The following is a 15883-nucleotide window of genomic DNA, read 5'->3' on the forward strand; positions in this document are numbered from 1 at the left end:
ATAGTCGTGTCATTTTCAAGTGTTCTTTACATGATGTGCTTTTAATTAATCGAGTCAGACAGGTGAACATCGTGTCACACACACAAGGTCTTTACTGAAACACTGATCTGCCCACTTAAACAGCAGCTTTTTTTAAGATGCATCACATATATCCTCAGTGGAGCTGGTAATCCCAGAATGCACTGCGGCAAGCTCAGTAAAAGATGGAACTTATTGTACAGAAACGTGTAAGCCTATTCTTGGTTCATCCAAAAATGAACATTTCAAACCCGTAAGACTTTGGTTAATAATCGAAACACAAATGAAGGTCTTTTTAATTAAACCTGAGAGGTTTCTGTCCCTCCATTGAAAGTCAAGTTAACCAAAACTTAGAAGATCCAAAAAATACCATCACGTTACATGATGGACAGATTCAATTTAGGCTTTTATTCACATCTCAACAAGGATACATAGTGCTCATCAAATTTTGTAAACATGGAATCTTGTGCGTGTCACTCTAGAACAAACCTCATTGGTTCTTGCACATCACAAGACTGATTAAACCACTTAATTTAGTATTGACTAATTTTTATGACGCCTTTGTGACCTTTTTGGATCGTCTACGTTTTGGTTACCTGGACTATCAAATGGAGGGACAGAAACCTTTCAGGTTTAATTGAAAAGACCTTAATTTGTGTTTCCAAAGTCTTATGGGTTTGGAGTGACATAAGGGTGAGTAAAGGATTTTCAGAGTTTTGGGTAAACTAGCCCTTAAAGTCTCATGAAACTGTCTATAGACAAGTTCTTAAGCCTTTAGCTACTGGAAACACTTCATTCAATAAGCTGATTTAGTGAAGGTTTTTAAGATTTTTGCTCAACCCATATTCAAGGAGTACACATTAAAAGAGCTGGTACAAGGGGTGAAGAAGTACTTTCAGAAGATTCAAAATATCTTATAAGTCATTGTGGTTTCTCTAGAAATTAAAAAAAAATTGGTTGTTGTCAAATCAAAAATGTGAACATTTATAGGGATCTTAGTGTAATAGTTTTGTATTTGTATATTGTAATATTTTTACTTTTTGCGTTAACCTACCCAAGGACTACAGATGAAAATTAGCCATCCTGGCTAAATCTGACACATTTGACTGTATTTTCCTTGAATAATAATAAAAAGGAGAGAGAGTGAGAGAAGCACTGATTATGAAAGCATTCATTTAGTGTAGAAATGTCGAGGATTATTTCACCTGATATTTGCATGTTTTTATAGTTGTTAAATTACAGTTAACAACATGCTAACGCCAACTCTATTAGAATCAGTTGTGAGTTGATTCTCCCATAAACTTTAACTTAACATAAAGACCATTATTTTGTCAGATGTCTATGTTCACAAATCTCAAGTGTTTGTCTCAAATCCAAGTCTACTTTCTTTTTTTTTCTTCACCTGGCAAGAAACCCATTAAACAACATTTAGGCTTTTTTTTTTTTTTTTTACTGTCTCTAAAATGCACACTTAATAGTAAATGAATGGGTAACTATGGTAACTGGTATTTGTTCATTCATAACTGATTTGTTTCCTTCACTCTAAACCACGTACGATGTGCTGAAGACTGTGTCTCTACCTTCCTTTAACATTTATTAAATTATTCTGTTTATTTAGCATGCGTTGTGTGGTGAAATTTCCACAGACGGACGGGCAGTTTTTATAGACTAGGACATGAAAGCAGTTATTGGTGTTGTAGGAAAACAGATGACCCAGACAAGAGGCCACTTAATGTCCACTCAGTCAATCAAGCTGCAAGAATATACTAATGGTTTGGAAATTCATCAAATTTGTAGACTAATCATAGCTCATAATGTACATACATGTCATTTCATATGATTGAAAAAATGTGTTTTTATTTCACGTGTGTAAACGTGACCACAATTTCTATTAGTTGCGGCTGGCTACATTGTCCACTGATCCAGACGAATAATTGTTTCACAGTTTGAGCGAAATAATCATGCAAAAAGAAAACCACAGAGTAACAACACGTAATATTTTTACTTGTGAGCTGTGGGTAAAGAGACTCTGCAGAAGAAATGATGATGAACAGAATACACCAAGGTATCTAAGTTAGCACGTAGCATCCTTAACATTCAACACACACGATAGCCCTGTTCTGGCGGTAATTGTTTCTCATGGGGTCGTATAGTATTTTCAACATGTACAGGGGCTAGTCTGTGATTTTATTGGCATCAGAATCCAGAATATCAGTGTTTTTCTCCCACCACCTAAACAAAAATCCCCAGACGAATCACCTACTGTTTTTTTGACAAACACCAAGGTTTACAACACAGATTTAATTGCTGTCCGAATCTCTGAGTTTACAAGAAGAGATCAATTGAAAATTCCCTGTTTAAATCCTTTTTGACCACTGCTGACCACCGTACGATAACTGTTGCGCTCCACTGTAATTTGGATGCATTTTAAATATCTAGCCTACACTTTTATTTCTGAAAAGCTAGAAAGTATTTACAAGAACAATATTTCATCACCGCTCAAAGGAGCATGTAAACATTTGAAACGGGCCGTTATTATGGCAGCAAATATATATATAAACCAATATTTACAAATAAGAGGCTGTATTAACTTTATTTCCGCTAATATCCACGTTTTTAAAATGACATCCATTATTTTGAGCTAAAATACAAGACTTGTAAACAAAACTTGCTCCTCCATCATGGATCTGATTGAATGAGTTTTATCACTGAGGTGAATTGCTAATTTCTTTTTACGAACGTCCACATGAGAAACAATTACTGTCCGAATAGGGCTTTAGGGGCTATTTACACGACACTGCTTTCAACTAAAAATTTTTGGCCGTTCGTTTACACGACATTGGCGTTTTGGGAGCCTGAAAACATAAAGTTCAAAGTGCAAGTTTTGATGATGACGTCACGCACATGCGTATTACGTGTTCAGTCTGTAGTGTTTCATTGCCATTTAATGGTCTGGCAGCAGAATACAGCATTTTTAGTCGTTTTCGTGGATCCGTGTGAATGGGGATCGTTTTGACAATGGTGTCGTCTGTTCATGGAAAACTCAATGGAAAAACTTCTCAGTTTTAAGCGTATCGTTGTCGTGTAAACGTACCCTTAGACTGACATTCAACAATCAATTTTTAAGGACAGAGCTGCAGCCAACACCACATGATTTACTCATGCCGCGGTGCATGCTGGGAACAGCCCTGTTTAAAGGGTTAGTTCACCCAAAAATGAAAATTCTGTCAGTAATTACTCACCCTCATGTTGTTCCAACCCCGTAAGACCTTCGTTCATCTTCAGAACACAAATTAAGATATTTTTGAAACTTGCTGGCCCAGAAAATGTATTAAAGAGATCGTTAATATAGTCCAAGTGACTCCAGTGGCTCAATCTTAAGTTTATAAAGCGACGAGAATACTTTTTGTGCGCAAAAACAAACAAAAATAACGACTTTATTCCACTTTTCATTTCCTTCTCTCTGGGCCTCGAGTCTTTTCACGTAGTGTTTAAGCGTAGCGCGTCTGTGTTGCACGTCACCACATAACACACATGACCAGCGTCGGCCAATAGTGAGCCTACGTGGTGACGTGCAACACAGACGCGCTACGCTTAAACACTACGTGAAAAGACTCGAGGCCCAGAGAGAAGGAAATGAAAAGTGGAATAAAGTCGTTATTTTTGTTTGTTTTTGCGCACAAAAAGTATTCTCGTCGCTTTATAAACTTAAGATTGAGCCACTGGAGTCACTTGGACTATATTAACGATCTCTTTAATACATTTTCTGGGCCAGCAAGTTTCAGTCCCTTAGAAGCCTATGGAGGAGTGATCCAGCTCTCAGATTTAATCAAAAATATCTTAATTTGTCTTCTGAAGATGAACGAATGTCTTACGGGGTTGGAACAACATGAGGGTGAGTAATTACTGACAGAATTTTCATTTTTGGGTGAACTAACCCTTCAACACCTATTAAAGTGAACTTATTTGTGCCTTTATTGTACATTTATTTGTGCAGCTGTACATTGTGTTGTATAATACAAGCAAATATCATTTATAAATGCTAAAGAAATATTCATTGTATTCAAATTTCACTCAATAATGAAATCTGAGAGGAGGCAGAGAATAGAGGTCCACTTTCTTCCACCACGGTCCTCCCTGTTGGGGATTTCTGGCCTCGCCACTGAAACGGCCGCATAATCATGCATGAAAAAAAGTGCACAAAAGAGTCCTTATCCGAGTTGTGGCACCCAGCTTCAAGAAAATAGCCTTTTCTCCTATGCATAGAGTTTTGTTCATGAGTCCAAGTCAAGTCTGATGCAGAGCATCCCAAATAATTTGATTTCCACTAGACTGAGCAAATCTGAACTGAAGCTGCAGTTGCATCACGAATGGACCTGCTATTTAAAGAGATCGTTTTAACAATCTTGTCACAGTTATTGGTTCTCTTAAAAAAGGGTATATGAACCATATCAAAATGCTTGACTCATGAATATTAATTGTGTGATAGTCACACCTGATTGGGTGATGAATAGGCAGTAGTCGTAGTATTTGCATGTTGTCGATGCAACCGTGTTTTGTCTGCACTCTTAAAATGTAATGATGATTTGCCAAAATGTGGTTGGAGGAGCTGTGATGCCCCCGACTGTTACTTTGATTAAATTGATTTACTTTTGTATTGTCGACTACCGTACTATCATTACAAACCACGAAGGTGTTTGGCAGGCTTTAGCTGTGATGGAGTGGATTCGGCTGCTTTCGGCAGCGTGTGGTGTGTGTAAATGCCTGCCAGGACTTCTAGAGGGTGACCGGGGTGTCATGATGGTCCCATCCAAAACTAACGGGAGCATCATGTTCTGTGCCAGACGAAAGCCGAACAACATCCCTGGATCTCTGCCACCGTTGTGTGGGGTGTGAAAGCGTGCACTGAATCTTTGGCCAGACGCCTCTATTATATTTGGCTCTGTTAAGCCGAGCCGGAGACTGTTAAGTTGCCCGTGTTTGCGTTCTCTCAGCGACGGCAAGGCAGGACGTGTCTGATGCGAGAAAAGGTACCGTACCACCAAAGGTTAATCGATCTTTGAATATTGTTGCGTGTGAATGTCAGTCCTGAAATGTTCAGCTTCCCCTCTGTGCTCACAGATGCCCTTCACTGTTGGATGGTGAGGATATTTACTCATCCCATCATGCCAACAGGCCCAGAAGGGGGCGGCTTTACTGCCAGCTCACGTCCTCCTCCACACACCAACCTGCCACGCTTTACCGAGGATCGAGTCTCTTTATCTTTGAGATATTCCTTTCTCTCGCTTACTTGGGCCAAACACGCTCCTGTTTTCTGAAGGCCTTTGTGAAACTGTCATGTAGTGAGACATCTGTGTTGTGGCAGTAATTACACATCACGCGTCGGCCGTTACTTTACAACCTACAAAAAGTGTCAACAATTTGTTTGGTGGTTAGCAGGCGAGCTGCAGAGACGGAGAGATTGGAGATTTGTGTCCGTCCCGACACTGATTCCCTCTCCTCCTGCATCATCTCTTGTAGTGGTCAACAAGTAAACTTTTTTAACAGATGCGATACAACTTAATGAAGTCGAGTGAAGCACTTATTTTACGCAAAATTCACTGTTGAAAACCAGACAAACAATGCTGTCAAAAGACTTTGTAATGAATCAAGATGGAATTAATCTGGGGTGTCCAAACCTGCACCTGGAGGTTCGACATCCTGCAAAGCTTGACTCAACTTGCCCCAACACAACTTCCTGAAAGTGTCTTGTGATCCCGAAGCCCTTGATTAGCTGGTTCAGGTGTGTTTAAAGGGCTGGTATAATGCCCTTTTCACAAGATGTAAAATAAGTCTCTGATGTCCCCAGTGTGTGTGTGTGTGTGTGTGTGTGTGTGTGTGTGTGTGTGTGTGTGTGTGTGTGTGTGTGTGTGTGTGAAATCATGTGATAAACTAATTAAACTAACTAACTAAACTATTTTTTATATATATATATTTATATGTTAAAATTATCACTTGTGTTGAGGGTGAGCGTTTTTGTGTGTGTCCCTTTAAATGCAAATGAGCTGCTGCTCCCGGCACAGAGGGTGGAGCTTCAAGGGCGTGTGTGTGTTAGTAGCTTCGATTACCTCACACAGATACGCACAAGTGACGTTTCTGAATGGTTAGTTGATGAACCGATGTTGCTGATGTGGAGTTAACTATCTTCAAGTCATTGATTAGCATATTTCCTGTACTCTCTAGCCGTTTGTTGTAGTCCTTAAGCGATTTGTGTAAAAGAGAATCTCTCTTTGCTTTGAACTTTGAGCGTTGTAACTTTGCAGATGTTGTTTATGCTCAAACACAAACATTACACACTAACTAATGTTAGAAAAGTGAAATCATAATCAACCACCCCTTTAATTGCTGTTGAAGCTAAACTGTAAACCGTAGCGCTTCAGGAGGAGGATGTGTTAATCAGAGGTTTCGGCTAATGCCATCTTCTCAAAGGCTTGGGTGAAAAAACGGTTTTATTAATCTCTCTACTTTCACTTTGAATAAAATGACAAAAAAAATGTAAAATATTAATGCAATAAAATATTAACTCTTCAACAATGTGGTTTGTATATGTTTACAAGAATGCTTTTCAGTTTGAATGATGCAAGTGTGTAATCTCTTTCTCAAAATTGTTTTTTGCTCCAGATATCAAAGGACCTGAAACAGTACGACAATAAAATAATCGAGTGCACGTTCGTCAATAACACCTGGGTGTTCATGCGGCAGAGGATTGACAAGAGCTTCCCCAACTCATATGACACAGCCATGGGTAAGATCCACATGTGTTAAACTATAGCCAGAGTCAAGCTCAGTTTCTGTGTCGGGGACTAGATGAGACCATACTCTTAAGGCTAGAAGTACAGTCAAAACAACATGTATTCAGACACCTTCAACATTTTTCACATTATCACAGTTTATTCGCTATAGTTTAGAAAATGGTAATAAAATATGACAAGAATCAGTTGATATTTGACTGGTTTTGGCCGTCCTTCTGTTAGACTGTCTCACAGATGAATTATGTTGAATATCTGTCAGCTGTTAAATTTAACTACACAATTAGATAATACCAGTTTAGCTCAAACAATTACCAAGCAATGCTTCATTTTGTTCAGTCTGTGTGTAAAAAGATCACATTAGCAATTAATGAAAACACATGATCAGGTCAAATTGTCTGAATCATTTTTGGCCCCAAATTCTTATTAATTTTACTGGTAGTCACTGTATGAAAAATTTTTGGGTATAATATGTCACAGTTTACTTTATTTTGCTCTCCTCACTATGAACTATAGTGTCCGGCACACACTAGTAAAACAATATCAAAAATGATATCTGGTGTCTGAATAATTTTTGGTTTGACTGTATGTACTCGCAAGCCATGCAAGATATCAGAGTTGGATGTAATGTTTGCACCATTAAACCAAAGGTTATTATTCCTATAGACCTTATGTAGCTCCGCCCCTTTTCAGCGCTGCGCTCGTTGTCTTTTGACTTCCGGTCTGTATTTTCACAGCGATTCTGCGTGTTTATTAATGAACGGCTCGTTTTAAAATCTTCCCGGTCGACTGACATTTGTTAAGTCATCTGCTTTAAACATTACAGTCCTCATGATAACTTTCGTTAACTTTACATTAAGTAAATCCACTTCAAAAGCTAATTACTCCTGGACAGCAGCGCCATAGAAATATACAGAGCGACCGCAAAAACGGAAGTTAAAAGACAATATTCTAAACAGGGCTCCAGACTAACTTTTCCACTGGTTGCACTGGTGCTACCAACTTTCTCATTTGGTCGCACCAGCATATGATTTGGTCGCACCTTTTTTTTTCTTTTTTTTCTTTGCTACATGCCATGGGATTAATCAATGCATGCTGATGAATAGTGATCTTAATCTGCATACCCTAGTTTTGCACTGATGTAAAAAGACTGACAGTGACACAAGACCTCATGTTAGCCAAATGTTTTAATCTTTTAACTCTCAAAAAGACTATTAAAAAAACATGCATGTTCTTTAATGTTTGATTATAATTTTACTGTCTTCACATAGGGATGAGAATTGATAAGATTTTATCAATCTTTATCGATTCTTGATAGCACTGTGTGGAAAAATGTAGTCATATGCTTTTCAAAAAAACAAGTGGTTTTATTTATTTTAAAGCTTAAGCTTGAGTAAGCAAACTGTACTTTTTATGTAATAAATAGAACCTTATTGTAAAGTGTTACTGATTAGTTATACACCGATTCAGACGTCTCCTGAGTTCACTGTTGGAAAGATCAGTTGTTTTAACCATTCATTAAAATGAATCGGTTCAAAGGAGTCTTTAGTTCGCGAATTGGACGTGTCGTGCGCGCTGTGTGATTATCCCAGCAGTTAGGACATGGACATCCAAGATTTGTGTCAACACAGAAAACATTTCATCACTTCATAGTTTTTTTCGTTTAATTAAAGTGTTGTTTTATGTCAGCTGAATGTGTGGAACGCTTTTCAGAGAAGATAAGGCAACTTATTTAGCACAATTCACACCCAGCGGTAATTCATAAGAAAAAAAAAATGCTCCACATGAAACTGTGGTCTTCCGACCTTTTACCACCGTGTCGATTTATTTTGATTAATATGTGCGAGGGAGAGAGAGCAAGACAGCGCTTAGATTGGAGACGGTGAAGTCTTGTTTACACTTTCGCCTGGCTCCGAAGAGAGAGAGAGTGGGGTCCGGGGTCTCTCTCTCTCTCTCTCTCTCTCTCTCTCTCTCTCTGCTCGTTCTTTCAGTTAAACATGCGCCCTGTCACAATCGCAGCAGTTCATCTACATTACTCACCGATCAAATAAGACTTTGGCAGGACAAAAATTCACTTTGGCGGCCGCTAAAACAAGTTCAATGCAGGAAAATTCATGCGTGAATTTAACTTAGTAGGCTACATGACCATGCACTCGCACAAATGCGACCACATACAATTTTAACTCGCACATTCTCAAAAAATGGTCACATATGCGACCATTTTGGTCGCAGTCCGGAACCCTGCTAAAGATGGCGGCGCCCTCGTTTCTCTGGCGCATAAGGTCTGTAGCTAGCTTTGAACAAGTTGACAACTCCACTTGCTTGGCGAGATTGTTTGAAGCAAACTCTGCTGAAGACCCAGGATGGGTTTGTTGTTCTCACCTGTGTCCTGTTGTCCTCACAGCTGTGTGCAACAGCATCCAACACCCCGTCACGAAGGAGATTCTCTTCGAGTTCCTGGACCGGTGCGCTCAGATGCAGTCCCGCAAGCACCCGGCCGACTCCGAGCTGATGCCCCCCCCGCCCCCGAAGAGAGCCAACCACAGCATCCCGCAGTAGCGCAGCGTCATCCCGCGGGACACAAGCCGTTTGATATTTTTTTATTCCCAAAATGTTCCGCAGCTCTGCCGGTCCGCGCCGCTAGAGGAGAGACTCCTGCAGAGCGCTGTGTTTTTTGGCCTGACTTCTTGATGATGTTGACGATCTATTTAAAGACACTGTTGAGAGAGCTTGTTTCAACATTGAGTGCCGAGGCACGTTCTTATTTAAAAGAATAAAAATTCAAATGAATTGCATTGTTTTTCTTTTTTATGTTCTGTATTTGTTACAGGCGCTCCTTCTCTCTGCATTCTTTGGTTCTGCAGCTGCTTTTTTTACTGAACAGAACAGTAAAGTGTGCTTGATTGTCTAGATTCAGACCTGAAACACTGAAAACACTGTGGAAATCTCACCAGACCTGTAACTCTAAGTACTGATCAGTAAAGCATACGATCATGAGTGTTTTGTATGTCATTTTGCTCATTTGAAAATGTCGCCCCAACCCTTTTTTCTCAGGTTTTGTTTCTTAAATAATGCCAGGTGTATTTAAGTTTTCCTGGATGTTTTGGCTCGTTGTTTTGGAGAAAAAAAAATATTAAAGCAATAAATCCAAAAATAAAGATTGCCAGCTCCCAATACCTTCACATACAATGCATTACATACAAGATGTTCCTGCTCAGTCAGAAATGATATATAGCCTCAGTTGAAATTCAAACAACTGATTGAAACCAGTTGTATCTCGTGTCCGTATTGATTCTGGGTCGTATGATACGAGATCATTGGATTTGTCGCAATTCTTGTTTTTGTCATTTATAAGGATGTGTGAACATCTCAGCGGTTGTCACTCGTAATTGATCTGTCACAGCTAAAGTTGATGGCGTTCTCTATTGCTCTCACACGTCTCATCTAGTGTTTACAATATTGAAACCTGGTGTGCAAAGAGCAGATCCACACGTCTGAGAAGAGCTGACATTATCCCGTCTCTGGAGGAGTGAGTCACACCTGACATTCATAAGACAAATGAAGAAACGCGACACTATGAGGCTGTGTTGAGCTCATCTGCATGCTCAAGTGATTAGGCCATGATTGCAGCACATATTGCACTTCTGATGGATTTATGATGCCTCAAAACGCTCATGATGAGACTGAAGACAAGCAGCATCTGGGTGATATCGGGTAATGCAGAGCGTAGTCCTTCATGAAATCAAAACTGACCCCATTAATAAATGTCTCTGGTCATTAATAAACTTCTCTGGTCATTTTAATCAAAGGGCAAAAATCTTCGTAGACTTTGTAATGTAATAACTTCCTTATGTCCTTGTTGCAGTGTGATTACACTGAGAAATATTCAACAACATCTACTTAGTTTATGATATAAGGGTTTGGTTTAAGGTTAGTTGCTTGTCATTTTGCATAATTTACTGTTATTACTATAGCAAGGACATTGTAACATGAAATGTTACTGTTATTATGACCCAATAGCCAAATATCTATTTAGCCATTATTTTAGGCCGCTGTTGAAAAACTACAATTTTGACAATAATTATTGCAGTCCTTTAATGCAATAATAACAATAGATGCAACTCTGTGATATGAGGAGAATCACTTTTTAATAAACTTGACCTTCAGTCACGTGACAAATCCTGGCTTTGAAAAATGAAGAACATAAATCAGCAGATTTAAGCTGATACCGTCAGAATGCCATTGATAATGCAAAACATACATTTTTCCTCATTAAACCATATAATTAAAACAGATAAAACAATCTGTCTTTCAGAAGTGATCATATTTTATTTATATTAGTTTCAATAAATAATTAGGGTTACACTTTATTTTAAGGTGTCATTGTTACAGTGTAATTATAGGCTATATTTAAGTACTGAGTAATATTGATTAACTACATGTACTTACTATAGGGTTAGGGTAGGATTAGGATTTGGTTTAGGTTTAGTTACATGTAATTATGCATAATTTACTGTTATTGCTATGGTAAGTACATGTAACATATGTAACAAGGAGACTGTAAAATAAAGTGTTACCATAATTATGGATTGCAAAAAATAAATAAAACACAAATAAAGGGGTTCATGTTTGACAAATCTGGATCCAAAGACATGTTTCTGGTAAATATTCAAGTCTGGTTAAGTTCTGAACAATGTCCATGTGTGCTTCTTTCATTCAAGTGCAAATACATGTTCAGTAGCCCGAGGTCGCGACTTTCAAAGACTCACAGCAAACTCCCACCACAACATCAGCTGAAGAATGGAGGAATAGATGCAGTCAGTGAGTTCGCATGATAGCAGCCGAACAAGAGGACGGCGAAACCGGCGCTCGCGGGCATGGCTCTCAAAGAGGAGTTTGCCTGTGACGTGTAGTTTATTTTCTCGAAAGTATGAGTCAGAACAATTTAAATTTAAAGCAGGCGTTGAAAAGTGTTGAACACAACACTGGCTAACTGCAAATGAGATGTTTGAAGATGGTTGAGAAAGTGTCGTTTGCTGTTGAAACTGCATGAGATGTTTGTGAAATGTTGTGTGACAATGATTGTCATGGATGACTCTTGATGTTCATGTGAATCCAAGTGCAGAAAAGAAGTCCTTCCAAACAGAAGAAGCTTTCGGTTACACTTTAAGGTGTTCTTGTTACAGTGTAATTATACAATAAGCTGTTAAACGAACTTAATTAAATTAAGGAAAACTTTTTCCAACAAAATCTAATTTGTTTGAAATGATTTGTTGTAATCTTGTTGTATGAACTTAAATTCATTTAGTCATTCCTGCTAGATAAAGTTTTGTCAGGTTGACTTCATTTAATTTTTGTCCTGCCTAAAATCGCCAACATTATAATTTTGTTTAATTTGACTCGACAGTTATTTCTAATGATAGGAGCTACTAGTGTCCAGTTTAATTAAAACCACTTTTTACAGAGTAACATTGAATATTACTTAGGCCTATGCAGGTCTGTGAAAGAGGTTTAAAGCATGTATAGTGTATACAGAGGCTCACAGCCCTGAACTAAACACAGTCGCCACTCTTCTGCATAAAGTCCTCTAAGTTTCTAACATTAGTGAATATTAAACACTAACATTAACTAACAACATCTTTCCATTTACAGAAAAACACATAAAATAACTAGGGCTGTCAAACGATTAATCGCATCCAAAATAAAAGTTTGTTTTTACATAATATATGTGTGTGTACGGTGTATAATTATTTTCTATATATAAATACACACACATGCATGTATATATTTAAGAAATATTTGCATGTTGTGTATATATATTTATATTATATATAATTTATATTATATATAAATATTTTATATATAAATAACACATTTTTCTTAAATATATATGCATGTGTGTGTATTTATATATAGAAAATAATTATACTCCATACACACACATATATTATGTAAACACAAACTTTTATTTTGGATGCGATTAATCGCTTGACAGCCCTAAAAATAACACTTTAATCCCTAAATTTACCCTCCTAATGCAGTCTCTTGCAAAGCATGCTGGGAACTACAGATCCACTGTCCAGTTAGTTGTCAACAAAAATGATTCATGTAGTTTTCACACAAATTAAGTAAACTTCGGTTTTAAATATATTAGGTTGATTGAACACAATTAAATTAAGTTGTGACAAAATATTAAACAATTGTGTTACTTTTGCTTATTTTAATTAATTAAATTTAACAAGAGGCAAAAATTCATTTTTTGAGTGTAATATTAATCACCAACATGTAGGCGACTTACTATAGGGTTAAGGACACTGTAATATAAAGTGTTATCAACTGAACACAACAGGAGACATTCTTGAAAAGGTCATCATTCACTGCTATCAAACGAGAAGCAGGATGTTTTTATATAATCTGAAAATAATCTTTCATATCATCTGAAATAAAAAGAAGCATTTGCATTATTACTATTTTTAAAAAAAGACTGAAATAATTAGTCCGAGATGTTTAAATTGCATCTAATATTGCTTTCATTTGTAATGCTGAAAATGAAAGGTTGAGTTGAGCCCATTGCATTGTGGGATACCCAGACATTACATACACTCTTAGAAGGTTAAGGTTAACATACAAAAAGGTTAAATGTGGTTCTATATAAAACTCTATGGGTTCTTCTGGATTCAATTTTAAAGAACATTTTATGCCAAAAAGGATCTATGCAAGGAGAAATGCCTCAGATGACTGCATAACACTCTCATGTTTAATTATAAAAAATTTTAATAATTCTAGTGATAAATATTGATGAATTATGAGCTTAATTCATAAAATGCAATTAAAATTAAAAATGAACTAAAACTAAATCCATAAAATGATCCATGATGGGAACCTCTGCACGGTTCTATATATATGCTAGATGCTTTTCTTCTGAGAAAATCCGCATATTAAGCACATTATGCATGTTGCTAAAATAATGCCTGCATAATGCACATCTCTTATGAGTCTCCGGGTGTATTACAGTGGATGAGAACGCTTGCCTTGAGCTCTCCAATAAAAACCCCATCATGCACTGTGGCTGAGCAGCTCAAGGTCACAGACGTCTCAGTCCTCACATCTCCACTCGAACACTGATGTCAATGTTTCATGCGCTCAGTGTCAGGTCATATCTGACATCCTTAAAGATGCTCCTCCGTGCGCGCGACCGGGTCTCTCTCTCTCTGCTCGTTCTTTCAGTTAAACATGCGCCCTGTCACAAGCGCGGCAGTTCATCTACATTAGACGGTGTAATGAAGCGTGTGGGTTACTACATCCAACAACCGAACATTTGAACTTACCCTCTCGTAACTTCTGCATCTTTTAGCTTGGACTACTAAATTGCAGCGAGAAATAAAAATGGCGGATTGCTCGAAGTGTTGGGCTGGAAGTCAATGTCCTTATTTGGCAGTTCCGCTGCAAATACCGTGACGTAATAGTTCACAAAACGTCATAGATAACAGAAAAATCGTAACAGGTTGAAAAATAAGGCCAAAACAGAATATAAAGATATCAACGAAGCACCTGAAGAGAATAATTTCAACTTTTCTGTACTTCTAAACACTCCAAATATACAACAAAATGCATTTAAGGGCTAAAAAAAAGTGGATTTAGCATGATATGTCCCCTTTAAATGTGTTTGTATTTAAGGATACTAAGGGCCAGATTTACTAACAGCCCGTAGTTTAGCTTAAGCCTTTAGCTTATGCCTGCGCAAACCCTCTTTTACCATTAAAAAACTACCGGCAGGATTTACTGAAGACACAGTGAAAAATGAGCTCTGAAAAGCATGAACAGGGTTATTTTTGTTCTGTTTGATCTGTGTTCTTCAACTTGCGTGTCGTCAGTAGATTCACTTGCTGAACTTTCCACTCACATCTCTTCATGGAATCGCGCTCTTACGCTAATTTGCCCTGTTGAGTAAATCTCTCCTTTAAGTGCCGTTTAGCAAAATCAGCCATTTTGATGACCTCCAAAGACATGTTAGCCAACTCTTTAAGGTTGTAAACGTCGAGGTGTTTGAATATTCGGCATGGGCCAGTAAGAACCTGCTGGTAGATGCCAGAATTACACCATTTGGCTGCAAACGCATCTTTCTCCTTTGACATTTAAAAATATGTTGGCATTTCTGACTACTTTTATTCAGCAACGAGGAGTGTACTTTACAGAGAGCTGGACTCTTGCATTGACAACACAAGATCTTCACCAAAAATAATGCACTTCTTGATGGAAGTAGCATCACAACATTAATGTCCATCAAGAGGTGCATCAATCTTTGGTGAAGATCTTGTGTTGTCAATGCAAGAGTCCAGCTCTCTGTAAAGTCTCCTCCAGAACATCTGAAGACTTTCACTGAGTTTAAGATCTGGACTCAGAGGAGCATCAACTCATGTGTGAAAATGACTCTTCATCTTCAAGCTCCTCACAACCATTCTTTCACAATCTGAGCCGGATGAATCTTGACTTTGTCATCCTGGAATATGATCAGGATGTGTTTCATACATGGTTGTTTAAGAAGTGAAAAGCTACACACTCCATCAATTAGTGTTAGAAGAACTGATGTCAAACATATAACATCATAATCACTGCAATAATGATCCAGTCATACACTCTTAAGCACTTACCCATTTAAATCCAAACAGTGACTTTGTTTGGCCGGGCAGAATGATATTTTGCCGACAGATTGACAGTGAGACACCTTTATGAGTTGTGTGTGAGCTCTAACACTGACTGGTATGTTCCACGGATGCTGGTGACGGCGTGTGACGGATCGAGGAACTTCTAGTACTTCTTCAAGCAGCAGATCTTCTCCGCATCCATCACGACCCCAAGCTACATGGAGAGGATATTCTTCATCATGAAAAACAAGTGCAGCGAGTCGAGAAACAGATGCTCTGCGGTCACTGTGAACTTTAATAAACCGTGCTTTCAAAACTGTCCTCAAGGACGAACACGTTCTTGCTGCTGTGAGAGGTGAGAAAAAAAGTCCACATGAGAAATGAGTGAAGCTGTGAAGCCGTGCACCTTGAAATATTCATGTGCGATCGATA

At 38.0% G+C, this 15883-nt stretch overlaps 2 protein-coding genes across 3 annotated transcripts in view; one reads left to right on the forward strand and one right to left on the reverse strand.

Annotated features, from left to right (window-relative positions):
- Nucleotides 1-10611, forward strand: part of rngtt (RNA guanylyltransferase and 5'-phosphatase) — a 127309-nt gene extending 116698 nt beyond the window's left edge. The window contains exons 15-16 of the mRNA XM_079887572.1: nt 6679-6802; nt 9211-10611. Of these exons, the coding sequence (XP_079743698.1) occupies nt 6679-6802; nt 9211-9365 (279 nt within the window). The 3' untranslated portion in view covers nt 9366-10611. The remainder of the gene's footprint in view (nt 1-6678; nt 6803-9210) is intronic.
- The window catches only part of LOC307168033 (snake venom 5'-nucleotidase-like), a 475297-nt gene that overhangs the window by 361375 nt on the left and 98039 nt on the right, over nt 1-15883 (reverse strand). The gene's annotated exons all lie outside the window — the stretch shown is intronic.

Source organism: Squalius cephalus (assembly GCF_949319135.1).
Source record: "Squalius cephalus genome assembly, chromosome: 12".
Classification (NCBI taxonomy): domain Eukaryota; kingdom Metazoa; phylum Chordata; class Actinopteri; order Cypriniformes; family Leuciscidae; genus Squalius; species Squalius cephalus.